This window comes from Chlorocebus sabaeus, chromosome 8 (genome assembly GCF_047675955.1).
Source record: "Chlorocebus sabaeus isolate Y175 chromosome 8, mChlSab1.0.hap1, whole genome shotgun sequence".
Lineage (NCBI taxonomy): Eukaryota > Metazoa > Chordata > Mammalia > Primates > Cercopithecidae > Chlorocebus > Chlorocebus sabaeus.
The window spans coordinates 41,280,470-41,308,400 of NC_132911.1; the positions used below are offsets into that span (position 1 = coordinate 41,280,470).

The following is a 27,931-nucleotide window of genomic DNA, read 5'->3' on the forward strand; positions in this document are numbered from 1 at the left end:
GTGAGTTGGGTGGCACAACCCAGACGTAAGTTGCGACGTCCAATCAAGAACGAAAATAACCCCTCACAATCAGCGATCGGGAACCAGCTGCCACAAGTCACACAGCCGGGAAACTTCGTCCCTCACACCCCCGCGCGCTCGCGCCTGCCGCAGCCCCACAGTGCGCCCCGCCTCTCTCCTTCCGGAAACAATCTCCGAGGGCGGAAGGCGGGGTCGGCCCTGGCCCCGCCCACAGCGTTTCCCTTCCTCGGCCCAGCCCCGCAGCGCGCAGCCTCGGCAGGGTGGCTTTACGGCCGGAGGAGAGGGTGGGTCCCAGACTTGAGGTAGGAGGCCGAGCCGAGGGGCGGGGAAGAGGCTTTTTGCGGCAGGACGTAAGTGACGGCGAAGGCGGCGCGACAGCAGCTGGAGGGCAGAGGAGGCGGGTTTGTTTCCCGGGCCGAACCGGGTTGTTGGGGGGCGCGGGGCCTGGGCCAGGCGGCAGCTAAGGCCCGCGGTGACAGCATGGGTGAAGGGGAGCGGGGCAGAGGAGGCCTTGGGCTGTTTTGGGCGGCGAGTGGGGGCGAGGGACTGGCGGGTCGGAGTCCCGGGTCCAGGCCGGGGCTCTGACCCGCGGTTGGTGTTCCCCCGACCCCGCAGCGCGGGGTGTCCAGTCCTCGCCATGAGGCCGCAGCAGGCGCCGGTGTCCGGAAAGGTATTCATTCAGCGAGACTACAGCAGTGGCACACGCTGCCAGTTCCAGACCAAGTTCCCTGCGGAGCTGGAGAACCGGGTACGCAACCTGGCTCCCCACGCCTGCTCTGGCGAGGGGGAGAGACTCACCGGGAACGGGAGGGGTGTGGGCGACAACCGGGCCGTTGAGGATCCAGCAGTTCTGGGGAGGGCCAGGCACAGAAGGGTCCTTGGCCAAAGGTGTAAGAAGAGAACCACTAAGCAAGACAGGTGTTTGGAGGAGGAAGAATAATATACGCCGATCGCCGGGGTTGACGACCTTATGGAACTTTGTTGCCCGGTGCTGGGAATCTGGATCCAGCAGTCTTCCCCTGCTGCACTCCCTCAAATCCCCGCCCCGGGTTATTGTCGGCAGCGTTGAGGAGCCAATTCCTGAGGCTCCAGGCCACCTCAGCCACCAGGTTTTAAGCTATATCTTCCTACCTCTCCGCGCAAGATAAATCATCATCATTCTCATAACTGGTGTTTGCTGCCTCTGTGCTGGCCGCACTGTTTGACTGAAAGGGTTTATTAGGTGCATTGCCAGGCGGTGCATTTAGGCTTTCTTGGAACCTTAAAGACGTAGAGCGTTAGATAGGCCTGGACTGGAAAATATCTCAGAACAAGGCCTTAAACTTATCACATTCACTGGGAGCCACTTGTTTTGTCTTGCATATCAAAATGGCCATCAGGATGTAGGTCCTTTGGGTAACATTGCATGCAAAAATGTAAGAATGGAATTTGCTTCTCCTTCAGACTTAGCAAAACGTTTTTTTAAAAAATCATTGTATCTTGTAGAGGTAATGGAATATGTGCGTGCCTGCCTGTGTTTTTGTGTGCCCACATATGTACACTCAACCAAAGATTCTTTTGGTCTTGAGTCATGTCATGTAGATTGTGTTTCCTGTTCAGGGATCAATTTCTGGTTAGCTGGAAGCAGGTTTTGTGGCTCCCTCCTCTGTGACAGGGAGGGCGAGGGCCTGAGAGGTGTTAGGCATTCGTTGGGTGTGGGACTGAGGGATGCTGGTCATGGGATAAGTAGGTGTGGATGAGTCTGTGTAGAGAAATGTGTAGCAGTTATTTACAGACAGTTTACAGTGAGGTGGGTTGCACTGCCTGATTGCCATGGTTGGGAAATCAACAGTGATCCATTATAGTTTCCTTCAGTTTGACATAACCATGGGCAGGTTAGTGGCCCAAATATGTTTCTTGAATTGCAAATTGATCAAATAGGCCTTTAAAAGATGGTGAAGTGACTTGTTTCTGAAATGCCATTTAAATGCTGCAGTATCTTGTCAACTATGTTTTGAGTTAACTCAGCGTGACAGTAGGTGGAACTATCCACAGTGGTTTGAAGAGGTAGAAATTCAGCAAGTGGCCAGTTGGTTAGAGCTACTGAATGTTGTTTTAAAATAATTTAACATCACAGCTGATGTGTTTTACATGTTAAGATTTACGTGGAATCAGGCTGGGCGCGGTGGCTCACGCCTGTAATCCCAGCACTCTGGGAGGCCGTGGCGGGTGCATCACTTGAGGTGGGGAATTCAAGACCAGCTTGGCCAACATGGTGAAACCCCATCTCTACTAAAAATACAAAAATTAGTCAGGTGTGGTGGCGGGCACCTGTAATCCCAGCTACTCAGGAGGCTGAAGTCGAAGAATTTCTGGAACCTGGGAGGTGGAGGTTGTAGTGAGCCGAGATCATGCCATTGTACTCCAGCCTGGGCGACAGAGCAAGACTCTGTCTCAAAAAATGAATAAAATAAAAAGATTTACATGGAATCAATCAAATGTTTTATTTTTAAGCCTCTCATGGAGATTATGACATACAATTTTATGTACTTCAAAATCAGAATATAAAGTATTCTTTTTTTACCGCCATTATTTGGACATTAAAGATTCCTTTGCTTTAAGGTTTTAAAGCAACACTTACACCTCATATTTGAGCTAAATGTGTGTACGCAGAATCAGACATTAGCCTTCCACTCTGTGTGTGGCAGAGCCTTTATTTTGTAACCTAAGTACAAAAGCACAATGTAGTTACAGTGCTCCGCTGATTCTTCTCAGGAAATTGATGTTTCTAAATTCTGGAGTCCTTTTACCTCTTTGACTCTGTATAGCCCAGAACTGCCTGTGGTACTGAGTACTATATGGAATGTTACATGGCACTATTCAATTGTGCCTGTGAATTTCTTTTTTCTTTTTAAATGTTTGGGTTAAAACACTAGCTTATGCTTTAAACCACTAGAAAAGCTTTGATTGTGTGTGTATGGGGGGGGTGTGTGTGTGTGTGTGTTGATTAAATTTAAATTACAGGTTTAAACTTTCCTTGCTTTGATGAAAAATTGGAAGGTTTCTGTTTCTCTACTACTTACCCTAGAAATTTTACTGATTACTCTGCCGTTGGAGCTGATTTTCTTTTTGTGAGAACATCACACTTGGCAACGTAATAGAGAAAGAGACTAATACGCAAGTGTTCTGTGTTATTTTAAAGCATTTTTTAAAAAATACACACACATTTGTGCCCTCTAATTTGGGAGTAGGATAGGTTCTGTCTGTTAACAAGTTCATTTTCTCTGCTGGCTTTTAGAATGTACTACTTTGATGCTTAAGCGATTTGTTGCCAGAAGAGTTCCTTAAAGGAAGCTTTATTCTCATTAGCCAAAATACAGATACCTTAGTTACCCTTGGTCTGGGTAGAAGAATGAGTGAACTGTAATTGAGGCATTTGTTCCCTTATTTCCCTTTAAAAATATGTCTCCCCTTCTGGTTAGTAATTACCTTTGACCTGCCACCCTTGATACGTGATCACTGCAGGCTTCACCATGCTTTCTACTATGTAGTTCAACACAAAACAAAAATTCTGAGAAAATGAGCCTGGTTTATCTTTCCATTCTGACTTTTGATGTTTGTGGGTCCAAATTTTATTTGGCTCTTAATTCTCATATATCTAAATTTTGATAGAGCTCCTGTATCAGTGTCCAGGAACCTAAGGGAGAACACTGGCCACTGTTTTTCATAACCTAAAGGTAGTGAGATACAAATGCCAACATTTGTTCTCTTGAGCCATTTCTTGTGAAGTTTGTTGTTTGCCTTTACTGATGCCTTCTGTGATTTTTACCCTTTATTTCCCTTTTTTAAAATAACCTTTCAAAAATGTGTTGGCATTTACTTTAACTGTTTATCCTTTTTTTTCTTTTTTTATTAACCTTTTTTTTTTTATTTGTTTAACTGACGTATGATTTACCTCTATCCTATAAGGCATTGTAGTCTCAGAATAACGCATAAGAATTAGTGTTTCTGGCTGGGCATGGTGGTTTGCACCCAAGTAATCCCAGTTGCTCTGGAGGTTGAGGTAGGAGGATCACTTGGAGCCAGGAGTTCAAGACCAGTCTGGGCAACATAGCGATACTCTGTCTCTAAACTTAAAAAATAATAATAATTAGGGTTTCCTGGATAAATAGTAATTCTAATATGAAAGAGATAAGATGTTTCTGGGTTGAATCCCATGGTTTTGAATTGTATTGTAAAGAAACATAAATAATTCAATGACTTATAAACACATCAAATGTGATTGGAATTATTTAGACTTTTGTGGACTTATCGGTGGACAAACCGAAGGCATAATTAGGTGAACATAACAGCTTACCATTTTTGTTTGCTGAGCTCTTCTCAGTCTGTTTTCGTGAATGAGAACTCTGACAGTTTCCCAGATGACCAGCCTTGACACCACATCTTCAAGGGGTAGCTCAGTGAAGAAACACTGCCCCTGCGCTTAAAGGCCGTCTTGACCCACCTAGCCTTTGTCCAAATCTCTAATATTCCTGGAAATTTAACTCCTTTTGAAAAATGGGTTGAGCCAACACCACTTTAAAGGTTACATTAAATTCATGCATGCCACTAGGTCATTAACTCCTCACATTTTCCACACAATGGACAAAACAATGACAACAACTGCTTCTAACTTAAAGAATTGTCATAGCTTAAGGATGGTCATGAATTTTTTACACTTTGAAAGATGATGTTCTTGGGGCCAGGTGCAGGTGGCTCATGCCTGTAATCCCAGCACTTTGGGAGGACAGGGGGGTGGATCACATGAGGCCAGGAGTCTGAGACCAGCCTGGCCAACATGGTGAAACCTCGTCTCTACTAAAAATACAAAAATTAGTAGGGAATGGTGGTGCACGCCTATAATCCCAGCTACTCGGGAGGCTGAGGCACGAGAAAAACTTGATCCTGGCACCAGAGGTTACAGTGAGCCAAAATTGTGCCACTGTACTCCAGCCTGGGTGACACAGTGAGACTCTGTCTCAAAAAAAAAAAAAAAAAATTATGTTCTTGGGAATAGTAGGGCTCATACTGTATGTTGAGGATTTTTTTTTTTCTCTTTTTGAGACAAAGTCTCACTCTGTCACCCAGACTGGAGTGCAGTGGTGAGATCTCGGTTCACTGCAACCTCCACTTCCCAGGCTCCAGCAATCCTCCCACCTCAGCCTCCTGAGTAGCTGGGACTATGGGCATGCGCCACCACACCTGGCTAATTTTTGCATTTTTAGTAGAAACAGAGTTTCACCATGTTGCCCATGCTGGTCTCAAACTCCTGAGCTCAAGTGATCCACCCACCTCAGCCTCCCAAATGCTGGGATTACAGGCATGAGCCATCATGCCACTAGCTCAGTCTAGGGTACTAGACTGTGTACCCTAGCCAATCTTTTTTTTTTTTTTTTTTTTTTTTTTTTTTTTTTTTGGAGACAGAGTTTCACTCTGTCACGCAGGCTGGAGTACAGTGGCGCAGTCTTGGCTTACTGTAACCTCTGGTGCCAGGATCAAGTGATTCTCGTGCCTCAGCCTCCCGAGTAGCTGGGATTACAGGCGTGCACCACCATTCCCTACTAATTTTTGTATTTTTAGTAGAGACAAGGTTTCATCTCTAGCCTAATTTTTTTTTTCTGAGTCTATTTCTATTATAAAGCAAGACTTAATAGGTTCGCAGAGACCAGGAAAGGAAAAAAAAAAAAGCCAAACAAAAAAAGTCTTTAAATAAAGACTTCATAAAAGAGAGAATTCATATGTAAGTATTTACTAATTTTAGAAATAAGGGAATCCTTATGTGAGAGAAGGCCTAGAGTACAGACAGATAATGGCAGTATTGGATGAATGCTCTCCTAATGGGCCTTGAAAATCCTGGGATGAAGTAGCAAAATTTGAAATCTGTTATACAAAGTACTATTAGAAGACAGTAAAGTAATATTGGGAGAATAAAGTAAAAGCAGATGATGGAGTGAAACGATGGATGACAGTACAGGTTCTTTCTTATGTGAAATATGTAGAACCAGAAGTATTTCAGATTTTGGGGTTTTTTTAGATTTTGAAATATTTGTTTATATTAATGAGATATCTTGGGGTTGGGATCCAAGTGTGAACATGAAATTCATTATGTTTTATATCCACCTTATACATATAACCTGAAGGTAATTTTATACAATATTTTAAATGACTTTATGAGACAAAGTGTGTGTACCCTGAACCATCTTACCACCTTTTGTGAGCATGCTTGCATGGGAGAATCTGGCTGTGTGTGGAAAAGGTACATGGCAGCTGACGGGGGCTGGAAGGGTCTTTTTCCCTTGGGGACACTGAATAAACTATGTGTTGTGCACCTGCATTTTGACTGTGACCCCTCACATGAGGTTAGGTGTGGAATTTTCCACTTGTGGTGTCATGTCAGTGCTCAAAAGTTTCAGATTTTGGAGTCTTTCTGACTTCAGAATTTAAATCAGGGATGCTCAACCTGTAGTAGTATTAGTGTAAATTTAAGATAATGGTGTCACCAAATAGAGAGAGGTAATAATGAATGACTTGATGTGAAAAATTGTGTATTAGCTTGAGATTTTACCTTAACAAATTTTACCTTATTTAGTAACAAGAGAATTGCTTCAAAAGAGATAGACTGAGTAAACAGAATATAGAACCTACGCCTTTTGATCCTTCTGCTAAAATGTCACTTTTTTCTTGCCTAGTAAATTCCAGTGTTTACTTACTCAATTTAAGATTACCTGCCTTCCCAGATAAAGGGAATATCTCCTTGCTTTTGTGCCCCACTAGACTTTATATTTGCCTATATGATAGTACCCTGTCAGCTTACTGCATTTTTTTTTTTCTTTGAGACGGAGTCCCGCTCTGTCACCCAGGCTGGAGTGCAATGGCGCAATCTCAGCTCACTGCAAGCTCCGCCTCCCAGGTTCACGCCATTCTTCTGCCTCAGCCTCCCCAGTAGCTGGGACTACAGGCACCCGCCACCACGGCCGACTAATTTTTTTTGTATTTTTAGTAGAGACAGGGTTTCACCGTGTTAGCCAGGATGGTCTCGATCTCCTGACCTCGTGATCTGCCTGCCTCAGCCTCCCAAAGTGCTGGGATTACAGGTGTGAGCCACTGCGCCCCGCCAGCTTTTTGCATTTTTATGTTTACATACCTGCTCTGCTTGCATAATGAAACTCTTGAGGATTGAGACAGTGCTTTATCTTGAGGTTTTTCATAGTATCTGATAGTAGGTGCTCAGTAAATGTGAATCTAAATGAATGGAAAGAGGAACAAAGTCTAGAGTTACTTGAAATTTAGTAGAAAGAATGAAGAAGTACCTTATTGAGCCTTGAAGCTATCCAGTATTTATAAAGGGATAAAATTAGACAAACTAAGCAGTTTTGGTAACTTAGGCCCAGATTTAATCACCAAAAAAATTGTCAACTAGTGGCTAAGAATGGTGACAAAACAAGATACATTATTGATAGCATGCATTAGTAAGTTGATTTTTTTTTTCCAAAACTTATTTTTAAATTCTTTTCTTCTCTACAGATTGATAGGCAGCAGTTTGAAGAAACAGTTCGAACTCTAAATAACCTTTATGCAGAAGCAGAGAAGCTTGGCGGCCAGTCATATCTCGAAGGTTGTTTGGCTTGTTTAACAGCATATACCATCTTCCTATGCATGGAAACTCATTATGAGAAGGTAACGCTACTTTTGTTTTCACAAAAATCTCTTAAAATCATGAAGAAGGCAAGCTTATTACACATTGATGCTTACACGGTGATAGTTGCCGTAAAATATTTAGGGGCATTTATCATTCAAATTGTGTTCCGATGTACAGAGGCACATAGTCCTGAGTCTTTCAAAACAGGTTACAGTTGGTATGTCCACTTGCAGTTGACGTGTCAATGTTCAGACTGGCCTACACTTAAGAAGAATATAGAAAATCTTGATGTTCTCTTCCTACTCAGCTTTCTGGGAATGTTTTTACTTTATTTCCCTAAATGTCACTCTCTTCTCCCACCTGAGTTCTTACCTTCTCTTTCCAGTTGGCTGCTAGCTCCTGAATTGCTTATTTCCCAACTTAAGTTGACCAGAAGTCAAACCTCCCACCTCCCCATTTTGTCAGTAGCACCCCTGTCTTTTCAATACCATCTTTGGGCATGAGGGATGAAGAAGAGGGAAAAATTAATCTGTTTTCAAAGACTGAAATATCTTTCATTTTCACAGTCATTCATTTTTTGTGATTTCCTCTGCCACTATCCTAGGTTATGCCCTTATTCTGTCTCTCCTAGACTATTGAAATAGTGTGACTTGTCTCATTTCTTCCCTCCTTTTGCTTTTCTAAATTATCTGCTGCTGTTTTTATAAAACACAGATTTACTTCCCTTACTACTTCTGCCAAGTCAGAGACCTTCCCTGGCTTCCCATGTTTTACCACTGAGTAAAGTTCAAGGCCCTGCTCAAGCTGACCGCAGCTTACCTTTCCAGCACTGCCTCCCATTCCTTCCTTCACTTTCTCCCTCAGCCAAACTTCATCCCTCACTGGTCAGCAAACATACCCACTGTGGTTCTCCTCCACCTGGAATGCTATCTTCCCAGGTTCAAATACCACCAGTCCCTTAGGTGTCACTTTCATCTAACTTTTTCTCTATTTTAGTCAGAATTCTTTCTCTTCTCTTGTGTCCCTACGTTTTATTTGTATCTGTTTTCTGGCACTTGCCTCACTCTTCTTTGGAATGTAGCAGTTTATGTTCTTGTCTTATTTGCCTTTCAAGTATGTATTTTTCTTGAGGACAATGCCTTAACCATTTTGTATCCCTCTTTATGCCTGACACCATGCCTTGGGTATATCAGGCACTCATTGAATGTATGTTAAATAAATGACTGTAAATTAATCACGGTAAGCCCTGGTATATCACTAAATTCTGACAGTGCTCAGAAAATGAAATGCTATAAGAATATATCATACCCCATCTGATAGAAATGTCTTACACTCCATGTAGTGGAGAGTGCATATAGTTGCAGCTAAAGTTTTTGGAGCTGTTGGCTGAAAATGCTGTTGTATTCTTCATTACCATCCTGTTACTATAATTCCATCTCATATAAACAGGTCTATTTAAGTATAGTTATTTATATCCTTCCCCATGTTGAAACAGGAAAAGTTCTCTTGTCCCCCTCGCAGGGTGTGCGATGGGGTGTGACTTGCTTCTTCAGTACCCTGCTGCTCAAACCTCTAGGGGTGCATACAGATGGGCAGGCTGTGGGGCTCCAACCCCACGGCAGTGTCTAGGGGTGAATGTTTTACAGCTCCTGAAGCCCCAGTGAGCATATGTTACAGGGTGCTCTTTTAGTTTAGCTGTCCATAGGCGGCTTGTGTTAACTCAGTTAGACCCCTGCCTTATCGCAAGGGCAGAGGGCTTTCTGTATCCCAGAGTTCTTGCCTTGGTGTACCAGAAGAGTCGGATCACATGTGGGCTTGGAGAATGAGTGCAAGGTTTTGTTGAGTGGAAGTAGCTCTCAGCAGATGGGGGAGCCAGAAGGGAGATGGTTTTCCCCTGGAGTCAGGCTGCTCAACGACCGAACTCTTCTCCAACCATCCTGGCCAAACTCTGCGTGATTCTGCCGATTGATGGCCTACCGGTGTGCCAGTGTGCTCCTACGCCAGTGTGTTCCTCTCGACATCCAGCCACCTGTGTGTTCCTCCACTAATGTTCACCTCTCGACATCCAGCCGCCTGTTTGCCTGCCCACTAGGGTCTCAGGGCTTTTATAGGAACAGGATGGGGGCGTGGCAGGCCAGGGTGGACTTGCAGCTTTTGGGCAGGAAAACAAAAATGCCTGTCTTCACCTACTGGGCACAGGCCTGGAGGTGGAGTGCTAGCCAGGGACCACGCCCTTCTCCACCCAGCACTTCCCTACCTGCCTGCTTCTGTATCCTTTAAAGGGACCATGCTCTTCCCTTCCATATCAATACCACAGAGAGAAGCTTTCATTCCTGTTTAACTTTCAAAATCAGAAATTATCAAGGCTCAGTGTCAGCTTTGAGTCTGTTTCAGTGTATCTCCTCTCTAATACTTTCAGTGAGTGAAGGCTTAGGGGATTTGTTTACTCAGTAACTCTTGGAAAGCCTACTATGTGCTAAGTAAAGTGCCGGCACATAACGGAACAGGACAAACATGGTTGCTGACCTTGTGGAGTTCATAATTAAGTGGTGACAGCTGATAATAACAAGGAAACAAAGACAACAAAATTACACATTATGATAAGTGCCTTAAAGGAAACAAACTGGCCTGTGGTAGAAAATAATAGGCAGGACCTAATCTAGGGTGTATGGTCAAAAGAGGCCTCTGAGGTGGTGACATTTAAGCTGTTGCATGAAGGATGAAAAGCCTGGGGCATTAAGGCAGAAAGATGAACATACACAAAGGCCCAGAGAGCTTGATGGACCCTGAGAACTGAGAGAAGGTGATGCACAGGAGAGGAGGGGCAGAGAATGATGGGAGGTGGATTTGGAGAGGTAAGCAGGAGCTGTAGCTTGGAGTGCCTAGTCCATGGAACAAAGTATAGATTTTATTTTTAGTGCAAGTGGGAAGCTACTCAAAGTATTAAGAGAGTGATGTGATCAGATTTTCATTTTATTTATTTTTGTAATAGAGACAGGGTCTCACTGTGTTGTCCACGCTGGTCTCGAACTCCTGGGCTCAAGCGATCCTCCCACCTCAGCCTCTCAGAGTATTGGGATTAAAGGGATGAGCTGCTGTGCCCAGCAAGATTTTCATTTTAAAGAGATCTCTTTGCTTTGTGGAAAAAAGGCATAAGAATAGAAGTAGGGAAACAAGGGAGGAAGCTCCACAGAAGTCCAGGCAAGAGTGAGATAGCCTGGACTAGGAAGGGAGCAGGGGAGGTGCAAAGAGGTGACCAGCTCCAAGGGATATGCTGATAGTCGGCATGACTGTAGGAGGGTTGGGTAAAGCTGAATTCATATGGGTAGAAACTTTGTCATCCGGAATGGCTATTTACAGAAGTCCATAATATTGCTAATTTAAGGTAGAAGCACATCTCTTGACTATTTTTTTCATGCTTAGTGAAATATTAAAAGGCTTGAGTTGTCATTATATTTGTTGATAAAATTTTAATTGTATTTGTCAAAGTATATTTGCTGAAATAGAAGTACTGATGTCATTTGTAAAAAGAAATTGGTAATTGGGTGCTAGTTTATACGAATTACGAGATCTTGGACAAATTAATCTCTCTGAATTCTCTCAACTGTAAAATGGATATTAGAATTCATAATTTTCTTCACATGTGGTTAGTGCTTAATAAACAGTGTTTTCTTGAGGTCGATTTTTTTTCTTTTTTCTTTTTTTTTTATTATTGAGACAGAGTCTCGCTCTGTCGCCCAGGCTGGAATGCAGTGGTGCGATCCCACTCCTCCACCTTCTGGGTTCAAGTGATTCTTGTGCCAGTAGAGATGAAGTTTCACCACGTTGACCAGGCTGGTCTCGAACTCCTGGCCTCAAGTAATCCACCTGCGTTGGCCCCCCAAAGTTCTAAGATTGCAGGCGTGAGCCACTGCACCCAGCACCCAGCCTTTATTACTTTAAAAAAAAAAAAAAAAAAAAAAAAAACTAGAGATGGGGTCTCACTATGTTGGCTAGGCTGGTTTTGCACTCCTGGCCTCAAGTGATCCTCCCATCTCAGCCTCCCAAAGTGCTAGGGCTACAGGCATGAGCCACTGTGCCCAGCCAAGATAGATTTTAATGAAGTTACCTATGTAAGTTTTAATCAGATATTTGTGAACTCACATATGATTTTTTATTTTCAAGTATAAGTGATCTTTTAGTCAGCTGCTAGTTTATTTGGGTGCTGAAAATACTTAGCTTTCAATTAAAATCCTTCCAATTATGAAATCTTGGAAGATGGTCCTTGATACCAGAAATTCAATGGAAATTGGTTGATCCCAATATGTGTTTTAGCTTGGATTTGTAGACATTGTGTAAGGTCCTATTTTATAGGTCTAAGCAAGGCCCTTTTCTTTTTATAAGGCAAATATTATAAAGCAAGTAAAGACCAAGTAAAATTAATCCAGAAACCAAATTTAAGGCATGGCCACATTTTAAAAATAGGTGATATTTTGTAGAAAGTGAACATGGATAACTAGATTGTGCAAAATTAATAACTGGAATGATCATAGTTAAGATATGATATACCTATACTTTTAATAGAAGTGTGTATTTGTGTTTCGATAAAATGATTAAAATGTAAGCACAGTTGCCCTCTCCCTTTCCCAGTTTGTCTCTCAGGAATTTTTGTGCTGTTATTTTCTACTTACGAAAGGACGGGGTTGAGTCATTTAGTCTCTATTGTTTTAAACACCAAAATTCCTAGTCTACAAACAGTAAGCCAAATATAACAGTGCTTATACTTTGTCATGTGTGTTAAATGTTTTGAAATTGTAAATAGGCCTTTTAAAACTTACTAGAACAATCATGCATTTTTCCCTATAATGTGCTATTTATTGATTTAAAATGAAGATAAAGACTTCAGTGTTATTTCTCTATTGTTGCTACCCATGATAATTAGGGAACAAATGGGCTCGTGGAACGTTCTCCTCTCAGTATCTCTCTGCCTTGTTCATGAACTAGAAAACATCCCTTCTGCCCATGTGCAGAATGTCTAGAAGGAACACAGGAGAGAACTTGGATATGTTCTGAAAACAGTAAGATGTGGTGTTACTTAGCCTCAATCAGGCTATTTTTCTTGAAGGGCTGGAAGGCTTTCTCCAGTTGAATATCCTCAGGGAGGACAGTAGTTTTTTCCAAGATTTGATTGTGTTTCACTTTGTAAATATTATACAAATTGAAGTTTTGTTGAGGATTTGAGAGTGACAGATAACTTTGTTAAATATTATGGTTTACTTTGACATTGATTTACCAAAAATAATAAAGTGTGAATAAAATGTCAACATATGATTTCTTGGGGGTGAGAATGGCGCTTTGTCCTTTCTGAGATTGTGGTATGAGTTTACACATATTAATGCTTTTCCGCTATTAAAGAGACTAAGATTTTTATCGTTTGTTTGTTTTAATTTTTATTTTATTTTTATTTTGAGACTAAGAGTTTTAAAGCATCTTGTTTAGGAGAGTGTTGCCTTCACCACAATAGTGTAAGAAGATTTAGAGCTTATACAAAAAGGAAAACTGATTGTTTTCTTTCTGAACTGATACCCAAGTGCATATCAATGTTACTAAAGTTTATTAAAAAAAACAAAACAAAACAAAACTTGCCCAACAAAGTGATACTTGAACCAAATAAAAGAATGCTGTTGCTGTTTCTTTGCTCGTAACCTGTACTCAGAGAAAGGAGACGGAAAGCTGTTCTGAAGGAATCCTTTCTTTGAAACCAGCCATGCAGGCATTTTCCTGAGCGTCTTCCTTAGTATTAATGGACTGGTGTGAAGGGAGACTGAGTCTCCAGTTTCCAATTCTGGCAGGTGAGCTGAGAAGGAAATTGGAGAGAAGATTGAGAGGCCTTAGTTGGGCACCTTTATGGGCTACTTCCTTCTATTCATTATTTTAGGATGATTGACAAACTCTGATGTGAAGATAGTGCCTAAGGGATTTTTTTGCTCATAAAGACCAAGCACAGCTCAAAATCTTTGAGTGCTGAAAATAGGAGAATGATACATGCATTGCTTCAGGTAATTAGATGAAAAAAAACAAATCTTTTCTTTAGAAGTAGTACTCCTAATTTATTACATAAGAACCATGCAGATTGCTCTTTTAATAATCTTAACGCTCTTTTAAAGAAGCATAAAACATGAGATGAGATTTTTTTATCCCCCCAAAAAACTTGAATAAACTGTTTAGTTTTCTTCAATTAGAAAATTCTTTATATTAAACAGGTAGAGTTTTAAATTCTAAATCAGTGTATACCAAAGCATCTAAATTGTGACATCCTAATTTGTTAGTTTGGTCTGTACGTTATATAAGGCACACTTAAATCATTGCTTAATTTCCAACTTTATTTTCATACAGTTCTTTTTTCCCTTTAAGTTGTGATCACATTTGTGACTTTATCATTTGCTAATAGTGTGAATTTAAGGAAATACATAGTAATTTGAAGAACTGGATCAAAGCCTCTTTGAACATTAGAGCCAGAAAAAAGTTATGATGACTTCGAGCCTGAAATAAAACATGTAACTCTTTGATTTTGGATGTAGCTATTAAGATTTATTTTCTTCTAGCTTATCTGTCTCAGAATTGCCCTTATTAAAGCTGGAGATTTGGCAATTTCCAGAAGTTCCTTTGTATCCTATCTGGTTTTTGTCTACATTTGCTTTGACTTTTACAAGCTTAATACTAAACTTATAAATTGAGGTTCCTGTCTAGGAAATGAGCAAACTGCAGAATAGTACTACATGCAGTCATGGAAATGACATAAGACACTTGTATTTATCAGAAACTCCCTGGCAGCTAATGCCCACATGCTCTACAAAGGAAATAAACTTTTTAGTTTTGAAATAATGGGTCTTCCTTTTGTTATAAGCCAGCCTTTTGTCATTACTTTAAATTGATGAACATGTACAAAGGAGAGAAGCAGTCCTTTAAGTTTTGTAAAAGTCAAGGCCAAGAACTGTCCTTGATTTTAGAAGATGTCACATTAACAGCATTTTATGAATAGGAAAAGAGAAGCATGAGCAGCCATTGTGTATATAGCCATCTGTGTGTTTCTCCACATGCAGGATTGAGGTGACTGGGAAGTAGGAAGGAGGGGGTTGGTTCTCACCGTGCCATTGTATGCTTTTGCATTTATTTGCATTGCGTTGAAGATATTTTTGACTGGAAGAGTCCCTCACACTTTGCTATATGTCATATGCAACTCCTGTGAGCCAAGTAATCACAGCTGTATTCCACCATGTGAATATCTGTGTGACTTGCCTTGAAAACGAATTCCCACTGCCTGAATATTTTGAGATCTCACTAACACTTAAAGGGAAATCTGATAAAGTTTGTAAAAAGCTGTGGTGTTTCTTTTTGTCAGGTTTTGAAGAAAGTCTCCAAATACATTCAAGAGCAGAATGAGAAGATCTATGCTCCACAAGGCCTCCTCCTGACAGACCCCATTGAGCGAGGACTGCGAGTTGTATCTTTTTGGTTCGGATCAGAAAGTCTAAATATTTATAACAAGAAAATGTTGATATTGTTTGGCATCGGCTAGAGAGAATTTAACTCCCATCCTGTATTTGCCCTAGGTAGTTTCTGTGTGAATTGCATACCTACTGTAAATCCCCTGTCTCCAACATTTTTTATTTTAAAGCATGTCCCTCCTTCCATTGCATGGTGCAGGTCTCTGTGGTTTGTTTACTATTCTGGTCACCATCTTTCCTGGTGGTTCTGAGGGCATCTTGTAGTAATAACGGGGGTGGTTTGAGTAATGCATTTCAGCTGCAGAAACCCTGAACCTGAAGCCCCTTTGAAATGGATAAACTCATAATGTGTGGTGAGACTTGTCATCCAAATGAATTGCAGTTTCATGGGTTCATCTGACTAGTTGAAATCAGTTACAGCTGCCAGATGTATAATTTCATTACCTTTGACATACTGTGCATATTTTTAGAGGCAATAAGCTTTGAAAATCACTAAGTGAATTTGGTAAATACAATTGCAAAAAACTAATTTAGCTTGATAACTGGAGTAATGGGTAAATAAATTTTTTTAAAAACCTAGGTCACATAAGCCCAGGCCTTCCAGCTGATAATAATTTCAGCAGTTTTATTATACTCTGCAACAATAGTTCTTAAACTTTCAGGGGTCATGAACCCTTTCCCAAGAAAAAAGTTTTCATATAATTTCAGGGTATTTTTAAATCCCTGAATTCATTACCTCCATGGATTCTCAGTTAAGAACTCCCTAGTTCTACAAATAAAGCATCCTTTTCAGAATTTATTTGTTTTGTTTTCAAAACATAAATCATCAGTGTTTGGGAAGGAACTATAGGTGGACTATAAGTAATTACATTTCTTAAAATATTCAGCAAATTGGAGAAAGCAAACTTAAGTAGGAAAAAAGTTTAATAATTGAAAAATAAGCAAAGCAAACTGAAAGCAAAGTCTGCGGATCACACCCTTCACCTTGCCAAGTCCCCTTTATGTGTTGTGTCCTGTAGTGTGTTTTCTTAACAGCCATGCTGTTTAGATTGAAATTACCATTTATGAAGACAGAGGCATGAGCAGTGGAAGATAAACTGTAGAATTAAAGGTAAATATGAAATGATATGGCTTGTATGCAATTTTTGCAAGTTTAGAGGATGCATAAATATTCTTCCCTGCATAGTAAATAAATCATTAAATCACGCAGTTAAAGAGCGGTATATTTGCTGTGTTAGCTTAAGCTAGTCACCGTATTAGCTTGATACTTAAAATGTATATTCGGCCCAAGTTCTGTTTGGTGATAGAGAATTTAATTCTGATTTTTTTCCTGCTGTATTGTGTTCAGACTGGTTTTGTTGTTACTTTGGTAGGGGAATAGGGGATGGCAGTTACTTGGCTTGTTTTAATATTTCAGAACTATCATAGGCATATAAATACGTGGTTTTTGCATATAAGAATGAGCTCAGAGATGTCTACCTGTATGACAAATGGCTTTAATAAGCAAAGAGAACATTTCAGAGGGGAGTAGGGAGATTCTGAATATTTCATTTATTATATTTAAGTGGCTTCAGACCCCTGTGGAAGAAACCTTACCTACTGAGTAGAAACATAAATTTCATTCCTTTGTTTAAAGTGTTAATGTCCTTAAATATCCAGATACTGCCCTTTAATGAGTAAGAAACAAATTAATACGAATAAGAATCTGTAGGCAGAGTCACGTTGAATCCCTAAGTACTTTAGCATAGCCTTCTAAGTGACAGGAAGTAGCACTTCACTATTTCTGCCAATTTCAGTTACGTGGTCTTCCTACAGAAACTGTTCTGCTGCTGCACTTTTCTAGTTGACTGTGCTTACGGGTATCTGTCACTAAGTAATAGACAGCACAGATACAGAATGTACCAAAGCCAACATACATCTTCCTAGGGCAACATTAATAACAGCTACCATTTTGAGGGCACCTACTGTGTGCCTGCTATTGCATAAATGGTACTTCTGAACCTCATAAGAACCCTACAAAGTATTTCCCCATTTTACAGATGAGCAGACTCGGATACAAATAGATTAAATGATGTTCTCACAATCACACGGTTAACGAGTATTGGGATATGAACCCAAGTCTGATTGACCATAAAACCCCTGTCTTTTATACCATACTTCCTCTCAGTACTTGCAGCAGCAGGAACATGGAGAAAGGGAAGAGTTCATCAGATAATTCTAGAGGTTTATCCCCTTCTCTTCTTTTTCAATGCTTAAAAAAAGAAAAATATACAGTTTGTCTGTTCCTGTATGATTTAGTCAATCCTGCAAGCCATGCAACATTCCAGAGCTGCCTTCTTTAGCACTAGTGAATGTGTCACCTGAATTCCTGAAAGCCAAAGATCTAAATCATGACATCCTCTGCCGTATGCTGTGTTTCCTTAAAAAGGCTTTGTTTTGGAACACTTAGTGTTACTTGTCCATACACTTTCTCATGGACAATTTTCAAACTGATACTTCTCAAACAACCAGTGACCTTCTGTGTGGCTTTTGTTCCATGCCATGGTTTGTATATCAGTTGCAGCTGCGATGACTTGGCACAGCCCATTTGTCATGACTCATTTTGCAGCTATTGTGTAATCATGTGTTTTTCTGATGTATGGGGTTTGAGCAATTACACACCAGAGGCTAATCTATCAATATTCAAATAACTAGAATTTTGAAATGGGAAAGATTTATATTAATAACTTCTGGATACCATTTTTCATGAATGCAGATATTTTTGTTCAACACAATTTCATTTTTGGAGTTAGGTGTTCCCAAGGTCCAGGATGCAATGTGGGCTGAGATCTTGGGGAAGGGGAGGAAACTCTAAGCATAATTTATTCAATTCTTCCATTTTTCTTCAGTCTGCAATTTGAAGTAATATGTGGGAATTAGTGACTTAACAAAAGACTACACAAACATGAGGATGGCCTTTATTTTTATAAGGAGCTTTAAACAAAAATACTTTTCTTTAAGCTTAATTTTTATAATATTTTGCATGTATCTTTATTATCACATTCTTATTGTTACATACACTGGTGTTTTCTCTCTGGATTAAAATTGCCATCTTTATATAAAATGGCATATATGATTATTCCATCACAACTAGTGATAATAAAAACAGCTAATGTTTGTTGGCACATCTGTACCAGCACTATTCTGAATGCTTAATTTCAATCATCACAACGACCCTGTGAGGTAGATATTGTTATCCCTGTTTTTCAGATGAGGAAGCCGAGGCAGAGAGAACTTAAGTTGCTGGCCCAAGGACGAACAGCTAGTAGACAGCAGTCAAGGCAGCCTGGCTTCGTGGTGATGTGCTTGGTCAGAGATCTGAATATCTAGGTCTTAGATTTGTAGACTATTGAGCTGTAGACTCATTTAGACAAATGGTACCAAGATATTTTAGTAGATAAAATCCTGGGTTAGTAGAACATAGACCACATGTTATATGCTCATATCAGTTGATGGAAGAAAAATGATTTTACAAGTTATTTTCAGCATCTCCCTCAAACCTTTACTTCTCCCTCTAATTACAGATCCCACTTCCAGCCGGGCCCCTCATGTATCCACTGGCCGACCGCAGAGTGTCCCTACCTCCTCTCTAGAGCATCATTCCTTTCTATCTGCTGCCAGAGCCACGGTGCCATTTACTCCAAGGACTCAACTTTCTAAAATTCCACACCTGAGGTGACCTCTAGTCGCTCAGCATCCACTTTGTGTCTCCAAATTGTGTAGGACTCTGTAATCTTCTGATTAGTTTCTGAGAAAACACAATGAAGCATTTCACTTTTTTTTATTCAAAGCCATTTAATAAAACACAGTTGGTTAGCCCAGTGCAAAGCTTATTATCTGCCACCAGTACGTACCATTAGTTCTCTTCATTCCTTGGGCCAGCTTCTCAGGTGGCTTTAGACCTCAACAAGCCGTATCTTCGCCAGTGTTCTATCTTGTTGCCCTAAATTAATAAAATGCTTTTCTCCAGGATTTTGGTGAGGGTTGGCTGTGGCTGTCGTTTTGCTAATGCATCTCCCAGATTTCAAAGAATTACCAGTTTTACCATGACTCAAATCTTAAGATCTGTTTCTACTATTCAATTCCTCAAACCGAAGCTCCTTGAAAAAAATTATGTATAATGTTATTTGTTTTATTATAGCAATTATTCCTAATTAAAGCAGTATTTAATGCAATTTCCAGTTATTTCTTTGGAGAATTTGATGTCATTGTTGCATTACCTTGAATGTTGGAAAGATGTGGTGCGTGTTGCTTGTTCATCACAAAAATCAGTAAGCACAATAAAGTGGATGCCAAACCATCAAACACATAGGTGTTCCCGCTGTGTCCCTGGATATGGAATAAGCAGGTATAAAAAATATTTTAATTATAGTTTTGTTATAAATATAACTTATGAGAAAAAAATTTGATAGGAATAATACTGTATATTACTAATTTTTAACTATCCCTACGGCAAACCTTATGACTCACAGAATTTTCTCATATACAGTATTCAGTGCACAGAAATCTTATGATTGGCTCAAGTACAGTAAGTTACTTCTCAGTAGAACTCTCAAGTCTGAGTCCTATCTGTAGCTCTGCTTTTGGCTGTACATTCCTAGGATCGGGGCTGCTTATGCCTTTCGTTTATCCTTGGGGTTTGAGAGCGCTGTATTTGGGAGAGAGTTTAAAAATACATTAGAAGAGGGAAACCATTAAAAGTTTCACTGTCAGAGATTATTGTAGGTGCTAATACTGGATTTCGTCTTTCAGATTTAATTTCTTTTATGGGTCTGTTAGTCATTCAGCAAATCCCGTAAGTATGTTTAATATTTTAATTGTGTAAAACTCATTTGTTACTTTACAGCCTGTAATAGTGTGTCTGCCTTTTCGACCCGTTGCAATAACTTTGCTGAAATATTAACACATTAATAAAACTTTTCTTAAACAAATTGTCTCTGTGTCATATTTGGTGGGATTTGGTGGTAAATGATGGTAAAGTGGTAAGTGATAGGACACTAAATTTGGCAGATAATACTAGAATTGTAGTAGTGTACCATACAGTGTAGCTTAGCGTTTTAAAATAAACATCTTAACATTTCTATGTCACACCTCTCAATTTCTTACCTGCTTTATCTTACAAGAGCAGGTATATTACAAGTAAAAATTAAGGAGTAGTCGTTGACAAAGCATGAGTCCTGTCCTCCTGCTCTCTTCCCTGGACAGCATGAGCTTCACCACCCACTCCACCTTCTCCACCAACTACCAGTCCCTGGGCTCTGTCCAGCCACCCAGCTGTGGCACCCGGCCGGTCAGCAGCACGGCCAGCATCTATGCAGGCACTAGGGGCTTAGGCTCCCGGATCTCCATGTCCTGTTCCACCAGTTTCTGGTGCAGCTTGGGGTCTGGGGGCCTGGCCACAGGGATGGCTGGGGGTTTGGCAGGAATGGGGGGCATCCAGAACAAAAAGGAGACCATGCAAAGCCTGAACGACCACCTGGCCTACCTGGACAGAGTGAGGAGCCTGGAGACCGAGAACTGGAGGCTGGAGAGCAAAATCCAGGAGTATCTGGAGAAGGGACCCCATGTCAGAGACTGGGGCCATTACTTCAAGACCATCAAGGACCTGAGGGCTCAGATCTTTGCAAATACTGTGGACAATGTCCACATCATTCTGCAGATTGACAATGCCCGTCTAGCTGTTGATGACATTAGAGTCAAGTATGAGACAGAGCTGTCCATGCACCAGTCTGTGGAGAGCAACGTCCATGGGCTCCGCAAGGTCACTAATGACACCAATGTCACTCCGCTGCAGCTGGAGACAGAGATGGGGCTCTTGAGGAACTGCTTCTCATGAAGAAGAACCACGAAGAGGAAGTAAAAGACCTGCAAGTCCAAATTGCCAACTCTGGGTTGGCCGTGGAGGTAGATGCCCCCAAATCTCAAGTCCTCCCCAAGATCATGGCAGACATCAGGGCCCAATAGGACGAGCTGTCTCGGAGGAACCCAGACAAGCTAGACAAGTACTGGTCTCAGCAGATTGAGGAGAGGACCACAGTGGTCACCACTCAGTCTGCTAAGGTCGGAGGTGACACTCATGGACCTGAGACATACAGTCCAGTGCTTGGAGATCGACCTGGACTCAATGAGAGATCTGTAGACCAGCTTGGAAAACAGCCTGAGGTAGGTGGAGGCCCGCTATGCCCTGCAGATGGAGCAGCTCAATGGAATCCTGCTGCACCTGGAGTCGAAGCTGGCACAGACCTGGGCAGAGGGCCAGCGCAAGGTCCAGGAGTACGAGAACCTGCTGAACATCAAAGTCAAGCTGGAGGCTGAGATCGCCACCTATTGCCGCCTGCTGGAAGACAGCGAGGGCCTCAATCTTGGTGATGCCCTGGACGGCAGCCACTCCATGCAAACAATCCAAAAGACCAGGGATAGTGGATAGCAAAGTGGTGTCTGAGACCAGCGACACCAAAGTTCTGGGACATTAAGCCAGCAGAAGCAGGGTACCCTTTGGGGAGCAAGAGGCCAATAAAAAGTTCAGAGGTCAAAAAAAAAAAAAAAAAAAAAAATCAAGGAATAGTCCATGATAATTAACAAATGTACTTACTTTTTTAAGATGGACTTTTGCTTTTTGCCCAGGCTGGAGTGCAATGGCACCATCTCGGCTCATTGCAAACTCCACCTCCCGGATTCAAGTGATTCTCCTGCCTCAGCCTCCCGAGTAGCTGGATTACAGGCGCCCACCACCATGCCCAGCTAATTTATTTTTAGTAGAGATGGGGTTTCACCATGTTGGCCAGGCTGGTCTCAAACTCCTGATCTGAGGTGATCTGCCTGCCTCGGCCTCCCAAAGTGCTGGAATTACAGGTCCGAGCCACCATGCCTGGCCTAAAAAACGTATTTAAGACCATCCTGGCTAACACGGTGAAACCCCGTCTCTACTAAAAATACAAAAAACTAGCCGGGCGAGGTGGCGGGCGCCTGTAGAGGCAGGAGAATGGCGAGAACCCGGGAGGCGGAGCTTGCAGTGAGCTGAGATCCGGCCACTGCACTCCAGTCCGGGCTACAGAGCAAGACTCCGTCTCAAAAAAAAAAAAAAAAAAAAAAAAAAGTATTTAAAGAAATAAGACATTGACATGTTTCATTAGGAAAAAGGCATCACAGTTATTGTTACTATCTTGGATCACCTGATGACTCAGTGTGGGGTTTTTTTGTTTTGTTTTTTTTTTTTTTTGAGGCGGAGTTTCGCTCTGTCGCCCAGGCTGGAGTGCAGTGGCCGGATCTCAGCTCACTGCAAGCTCCGCCTCCCGGGTTCACGCCATTCTCCTGCCTCAGCCTCCCGAGTAGCTGGGACTACAGGCGCCCGCCACCTCGCCCGGCTAGATTTTTGTATTTTTTAGTAGAGACGGGGTTTCACCGTGTTAGCCAGGATGGTCTTGATCTCCTGACCTCGTGATCCGCCCGTCTAGTGTGGGGTTTTTTTTACATTTTTATTTTTCTAGGTACATAGGTGTCTACATTCATGGTGTACATGAGATGTTTTGATACAGGCATGCAATGCGTAATAGTTACATTATGTCAAATGGGCTACTCATCCCCTCAAGCATTGCGTTACAAACAATCCAAATACAGACTCCGTTGTTTAGTTTTTTGTTTTCGAGACGGAGTTTTGCTCTTATCATCCAGGCTGGAGTGCAGTGGTGCAATTTTTAGTAGAGACAGGGTTTCGACATATTGGCCAGGATGGTCTAGAATTCCTGACCTCAGATGATCCGCCGGCCTCAGCCTCCCAAAGTGCTGGGATTACAGGTGTGAGCCACTGCACCCGGCCCAGACTCCATTTCTTTTAAATAAGGTAGATTTGTAGAAAATTAACAACTCAGAAGTTACAGTCCATATTCCAACTTTCTTTTGTAAGCTTATTTTCCTATTTTAAAATGTTCAGTGTCTCTCCTTATCTAGTGAAACTCATAGTAAATAATATGTATATAGCCAGGAGTCAAAAAAGAGGTCATAACACCTCAATTAAATGTCTTCCGTATTCCACTTAGCCCTGGCCCCTAGCATAAGTTAAAGCTACAGTTTCCCAGGAGTAACATGCTTTGTTTTTTGTTATTTGTTTTAATGTCAAAGGAAATCAGAGTATTAGTGCCATGTGTGATTTATACTTACCTCCTCTCCCCTGCACCAGCTTCCTTCCCCCTCCCAACAAAGGAGACTGTACATTCCATGAGGGCAGAGGTGGTTTCCTACTTAACCTTGCGTCCACCCCACACTCCATGCATCCTCATACACAGTGCTACAGATACTTAGCTCTCACATATTTGTGAAATGAATAAATGAATAAGAGGTAAGTTGACCCATCAGGTCATTAACATCAGAATAGAATTACGATGCTACACCTGGATTAGTGCAGTGTTTGTCTGGCTTTTGATAGGCAGTGATTTGTGTGCTCCCTTGGTAAAGTCTTCTAAAACTGGGAGGAGATATCTGTGGTTTAACCTCCAATAGAGTGGACTGTTGCCTGGAGATAAGTACCCTTGAGGATCCCAATGCCCTTTAATTCTAGATTAGGAATTCCCAGGGAAAGGAAAGGAATTGCATCGAAACCTCTGAGTTGGGTAGTGTAAATAATAAATAAGTCTTCTGCTCATACTTTGGCCTGTATTGTTCTCTGTGTAACGTTAAATCTAGCTATCATTGAAACTGGAAAACTTAGAAGTCTATTTCTCCTAATTCTTTTAACTTAGTCTTCTGATAAAAGTTTATTTTCAGATAATTTCCACTTTTCAAAATTCTCTAAGGACCTAATAATGCACAAACCATACTTGGTACTCATTTGAGTTCTTGCTACTGAATTTCTCTATGTAAAATCAAAGTTATGTAAAATATTTTACAAAGTTATGTAAAATATGAAAAAAGGTGCTTCTCACTCATTAGATAAAATGAATCAAGAAGGCTTGTAGTGTAACATCACCAGAGACTACTCTGTAGTGCAAACACCAACTGAAACAGGCCAAAGTGATCCCCGTCCTCATGTGTACTTGCTGGAAGGATAAACATCGATGACTATAACCATTACACGGTGACCACCTTTAATGTACAAGGGTGTCAGTGTGAACGATTTTATTCTACCCCACCCTCAAGAGCTGGAATAAATGGCTTTATGATGGTACTCTCCAGTACTGTACTCAAAACTTGGAAATGTGTAGAGAACGGCAAACATCTGAATAACATCCCATTGCTGTGGATTGTTGGGAATGCTAAAATGCGGATTGTGAACCACCTACATGCTAGGATTGTTAGGGGTACAGCAATACATGTATTTTGCTCCAAAATGAGTAGGCACAGAATTACAGAACCAAAAGAAAGATCTTGGCTCTTCTGAATTATATCCTAAGTTCTTCCTGTATATATACCTCAAATGCTGCAGATACGAAGTTCTGTGAAATTCTGCCTGGAACCAGGAAGCCCCGTGGGAACTTAATGCCTACTCTTCACACTTTTAAGCCTCCATTTTGAAAAAACTATTTGTTTTGTTGAAAAAACAAAATAGTTTTTACAAGTTAGGTACTACCAAAGATCTTTGGTTAAGGGTTATTGTCAAGTGAAAACAAGTTTATGCTAGTAGGATGTTGTGGGTTTTTAAAAAAATAGTATCTGAGCAATAAAAGGATTTATTGACCCAGTAACTTAGATCTAACTTTGTGCTGTCACATTTTACTTTGCTAGTGAAATCTTTAATCTTCAGATTCATAAACTACCTTTGAAGAAATTCTTTGTTTTACCTACAAAGAGTTCTTTAAAAAAAAAAAAAAAAAAAAAAGGCAGAAAGAGACCTAAAAATCCACCTATTAGCTGCTGTATCTGTTGTTCTTGATCTTTCTGTTTCTGTTCATGTATATATTCTCTCGCTTCATGTTTTAACAGACCTGTTTACTGCCAGGAAATGATAATAATTTGTATTCAAAATGTTTTGGTAATTACTCTTCACGGAGCAGCCGAGTGTCAAACAACATAACTAGAAGCTCAGATTCTGGGATGTGCAAGGGCCGAGAAAGAGACGTGATCTTTTCCTCCCAACGAAAGGATTCATGTGCACAACTTGCATATCTTTGTTTATCTCATAAAATCTACAAATGTTTTACTTAGTCCAGTTTCTATTTTCTTAGATGTTTGAAGGATTATGTGTTTGAAAACCAACATCTGTGATTCTCGTTTCTAATTTTAAAATGAGGAGTGCTTCAGTTAACAATTAGGGGCCAGGCCAGGCACGGTGGCTCACGCCTATAATCCCAACACTTTGGGAGGCCGAAGTGGGTGGATCACTTGAGGTCAGGAATTTGAGGCCAGCCTGGCCAACATGGTGAAACCCCATCTCTACTGAAAATACAAAAATTAGCCAGGCGTGGTGGCAAGCACCTGTAATCCCAGCTACCCAGGAGACTGAGGCAGGAGAATAGCTTGAACCTGGGAGGCAGAGGCTGCAGTGAGCCAAGATCGCGCCACTGCACTCCAGCCTGGGCAACAGAGCAAGACTCCATCTCAAAACAAAAACAAAAACAAAAACGTAGGGGCTGGGCTCACGCCTATCATCCCAGCACTCTGAGGGGCCAAGGTGGGCGGATTACTTGAGCCCGGAAGTTGAGACCAGCCTGGGCAACAGCGAAACCTTGTCTCTACAAAATACACAAAAATTAGTCGGGCATGGTGGCCCACGCCTGTGGTCCCAGCTACTTGCAGGGCTGAGGTGGGAGGATCGCTTGAGCCTGAGAGGTCAAGGCTGCAGTGAGCTGAGATCATGCCACTGCACTCCAGCCTGGGTGACAGAATGAGATCCTGTCTCAAAAACAACAACAACAACACACACCACACACACACACGCACACAATTAGGAAAGCATGTTTTGGGGGATTTTTAATATTGCAGAAAAGATCTTCACTTAATGTTTAATGACATGGAGGGACTATTTCAGGATAGGAAAAATCACCTTTTAAGTAACCAGAAACCCCAGAGCAGCCATCTTGAATATAGAAACTTAACTAGCCCCTGCCAGCAAGAGCTATAAATGTAAAACTATCAGATCCCTGACAGGGGCTCCCTGAGGAAATTTGCTTGTGACAAGTTGTTTTCTATTCCCAAGGAATAGAAAGGGAATAGTTGTTTTCTATTCCCAAGTACTGTGTAGATTTTGAAGTGACCACAAGTTTTCCATTAAGGAAACGTGCTGCCAGAGTAATACACAGCTGTGTATTAACTCCATGCAGCAGTTAAGACAGCAAGTAAAAATGCCTCTGAGACCAAAGCCAGCATTTAGGCTCAGAGGGTAAAATTCGATCTGATCATTTCATTTAACAGATAACCTTGGCCAGGTGCGGTGGCTCATGCCTGTAATCCCAGCACTTTGGGAGGCTGAGGCGGGTGGATCATGAGGTCAGGAGTTTGAGACCAGCCTGGCCAACATGGTGAAACTCTGTCTGTACTAAAAATACAAAAAAAAAAAAAAAAATTTAGCTGGGTGTGGTGGTGGACACCTGTAATCCCAGTTGGGCTGAGGCAGGAGAATCGCTTGAACCCGGGAAGGCGGAGGTTGCAGTGAGCCGAGATCATGCCACTGCACTCCAGCCTGGGTGACAGAGTGAGACGCCGTCTTTAAAAAAAAAAAAAAAAAAAAAAAAAAAAAAAGCAAACAGATAAGCTTAGTAAAAATTGAGAAAAATATTTGCCTGGCAATCCAGGTCCCAACAAGGTTTTCAATGGAACTTGACATGCTGGTTTTAGAAAAGGTGAAGAGATATGCCCTGTGTCTAGCAAGACATGAAGTTGTAGTAGCTGAGATGTGTCTCATTGGTGCAAGAATAGGCTCACGGATGATGGAACAGAAGAGAGACCTGCACACAGACCTCAGCATGCATGGTGTCCTGGATCCTTTTGTCTCTCATACCTTTTTTCCTTCCCTGTGCTCCTTATGTTCTAGAAGACTAATCTGAGCAGGCTGCATCAACCTGGCTTCCTTGCCCTGTCACTTCTGGTAGGGTTCAGGCAAGGGAGGCATCAGCAGGGTACCTGAGCGTGGGACACTGCGTCACAGGAGTGGCTAACTATTTAGACAGCTGCTTAGGGATCTGGAAAGATACAACTGGAGGCTGGTGAGGAAGAGGAGAGAAACTCTATATGGACGCACTCTAGGAGTGGGCATAGAAGGTGAAGAAATTCATATGTTGCATATGCCCACCGCACAGCATCCCTGCAGGGAGGTTCTCACTGCAGGAAAGGAAGTGGAAAGTCCTCTGATAACAGTCAACCTCTTTCCCAGCCTTCCTGGTGCTGGCTCAGTGGGACCATGTGAAAAGGTGGACACGGCAAGGATGAAGTGTGCAAAAGGCTCCACAAAATGGGCCTCCTCCATCATGGCTGACCTGGCCACTGCTACTGCCGGCAGCCCAATTGGCCAATGGAGACTCATGCTAAGCCCACAGTGTGGCACCGTTTCCCAGGAGGGAGGGAGGAAGTTTTGATTATATATTTTAATTACTGAATGGTACTTAAGGAGATCATGGAACCCTTTTTTTTTTTTTTTTAAGCAGAGTGACAAGAGTAATCAGTTTTTGTCCAGTGGCAGGGGAAGAACTATCCCCAACAAATAAATGTAGAGAAAAAATCAACTTGTTTTATGAGCACATTTCCTGAGTTATGCTAATTGATGCCATGACTACACACACACACAGCTTATATTACCATA

At 41.6% G+C, this 27,931-nt stretch overlaps 1 protein-coding gene and 1 pseudogene across 4 annotated transcripts; both read left to right on the plus strand.

The window, feature by feature from the left end:
* Positions 1-200: 200 nt before the first annotated feature.
* Positions 201-20,135, plus strand: GOLGA7 (golgin A7). Of its 4 annotated transcripts, none has more exons than XM_037983540.2 (6): positions 201-371; positions 637-769; positions 7,564-7,716; positions 15,060-15,161; positions 16,214-16,276; positions 18,729-20,135. In XM_037983540.2, exons 2-5 carry the CDS (start codon positions 659-661, stop codon positions 16,259-16,261), a joined length of 414 nt encoding a protein of 137 aa, XP_037839468.1. In that variant the 5' UTR covers positions 201-371; positions 637-658; the 3' UTR covers positions 16,262-16,276; positions 18,729-20,135. The 4 variants fall into 4 exon arrangements, with proteins under 4 accessions (XP_037839468.1, XP_007960470.1, XP_007960469.1 ...); XM_007962279.3 differs by having other exon boundaries at positions 296-422; positions 16,209-16,276; XM_007962278.3 differs by having other exon boundaries at positions 297-422.
* A 90-nt stretch (positions 20,136-20,225) lies between these two features.
* LOC103215674 (keratin, type I cytoskeletal 18 pseudogene) lies at positions 20,226-21,677 on the plus strand (annotated as a pseudogene).
* Positions 21,678-27,931: the final 6,254 nt, after the last annotated feature.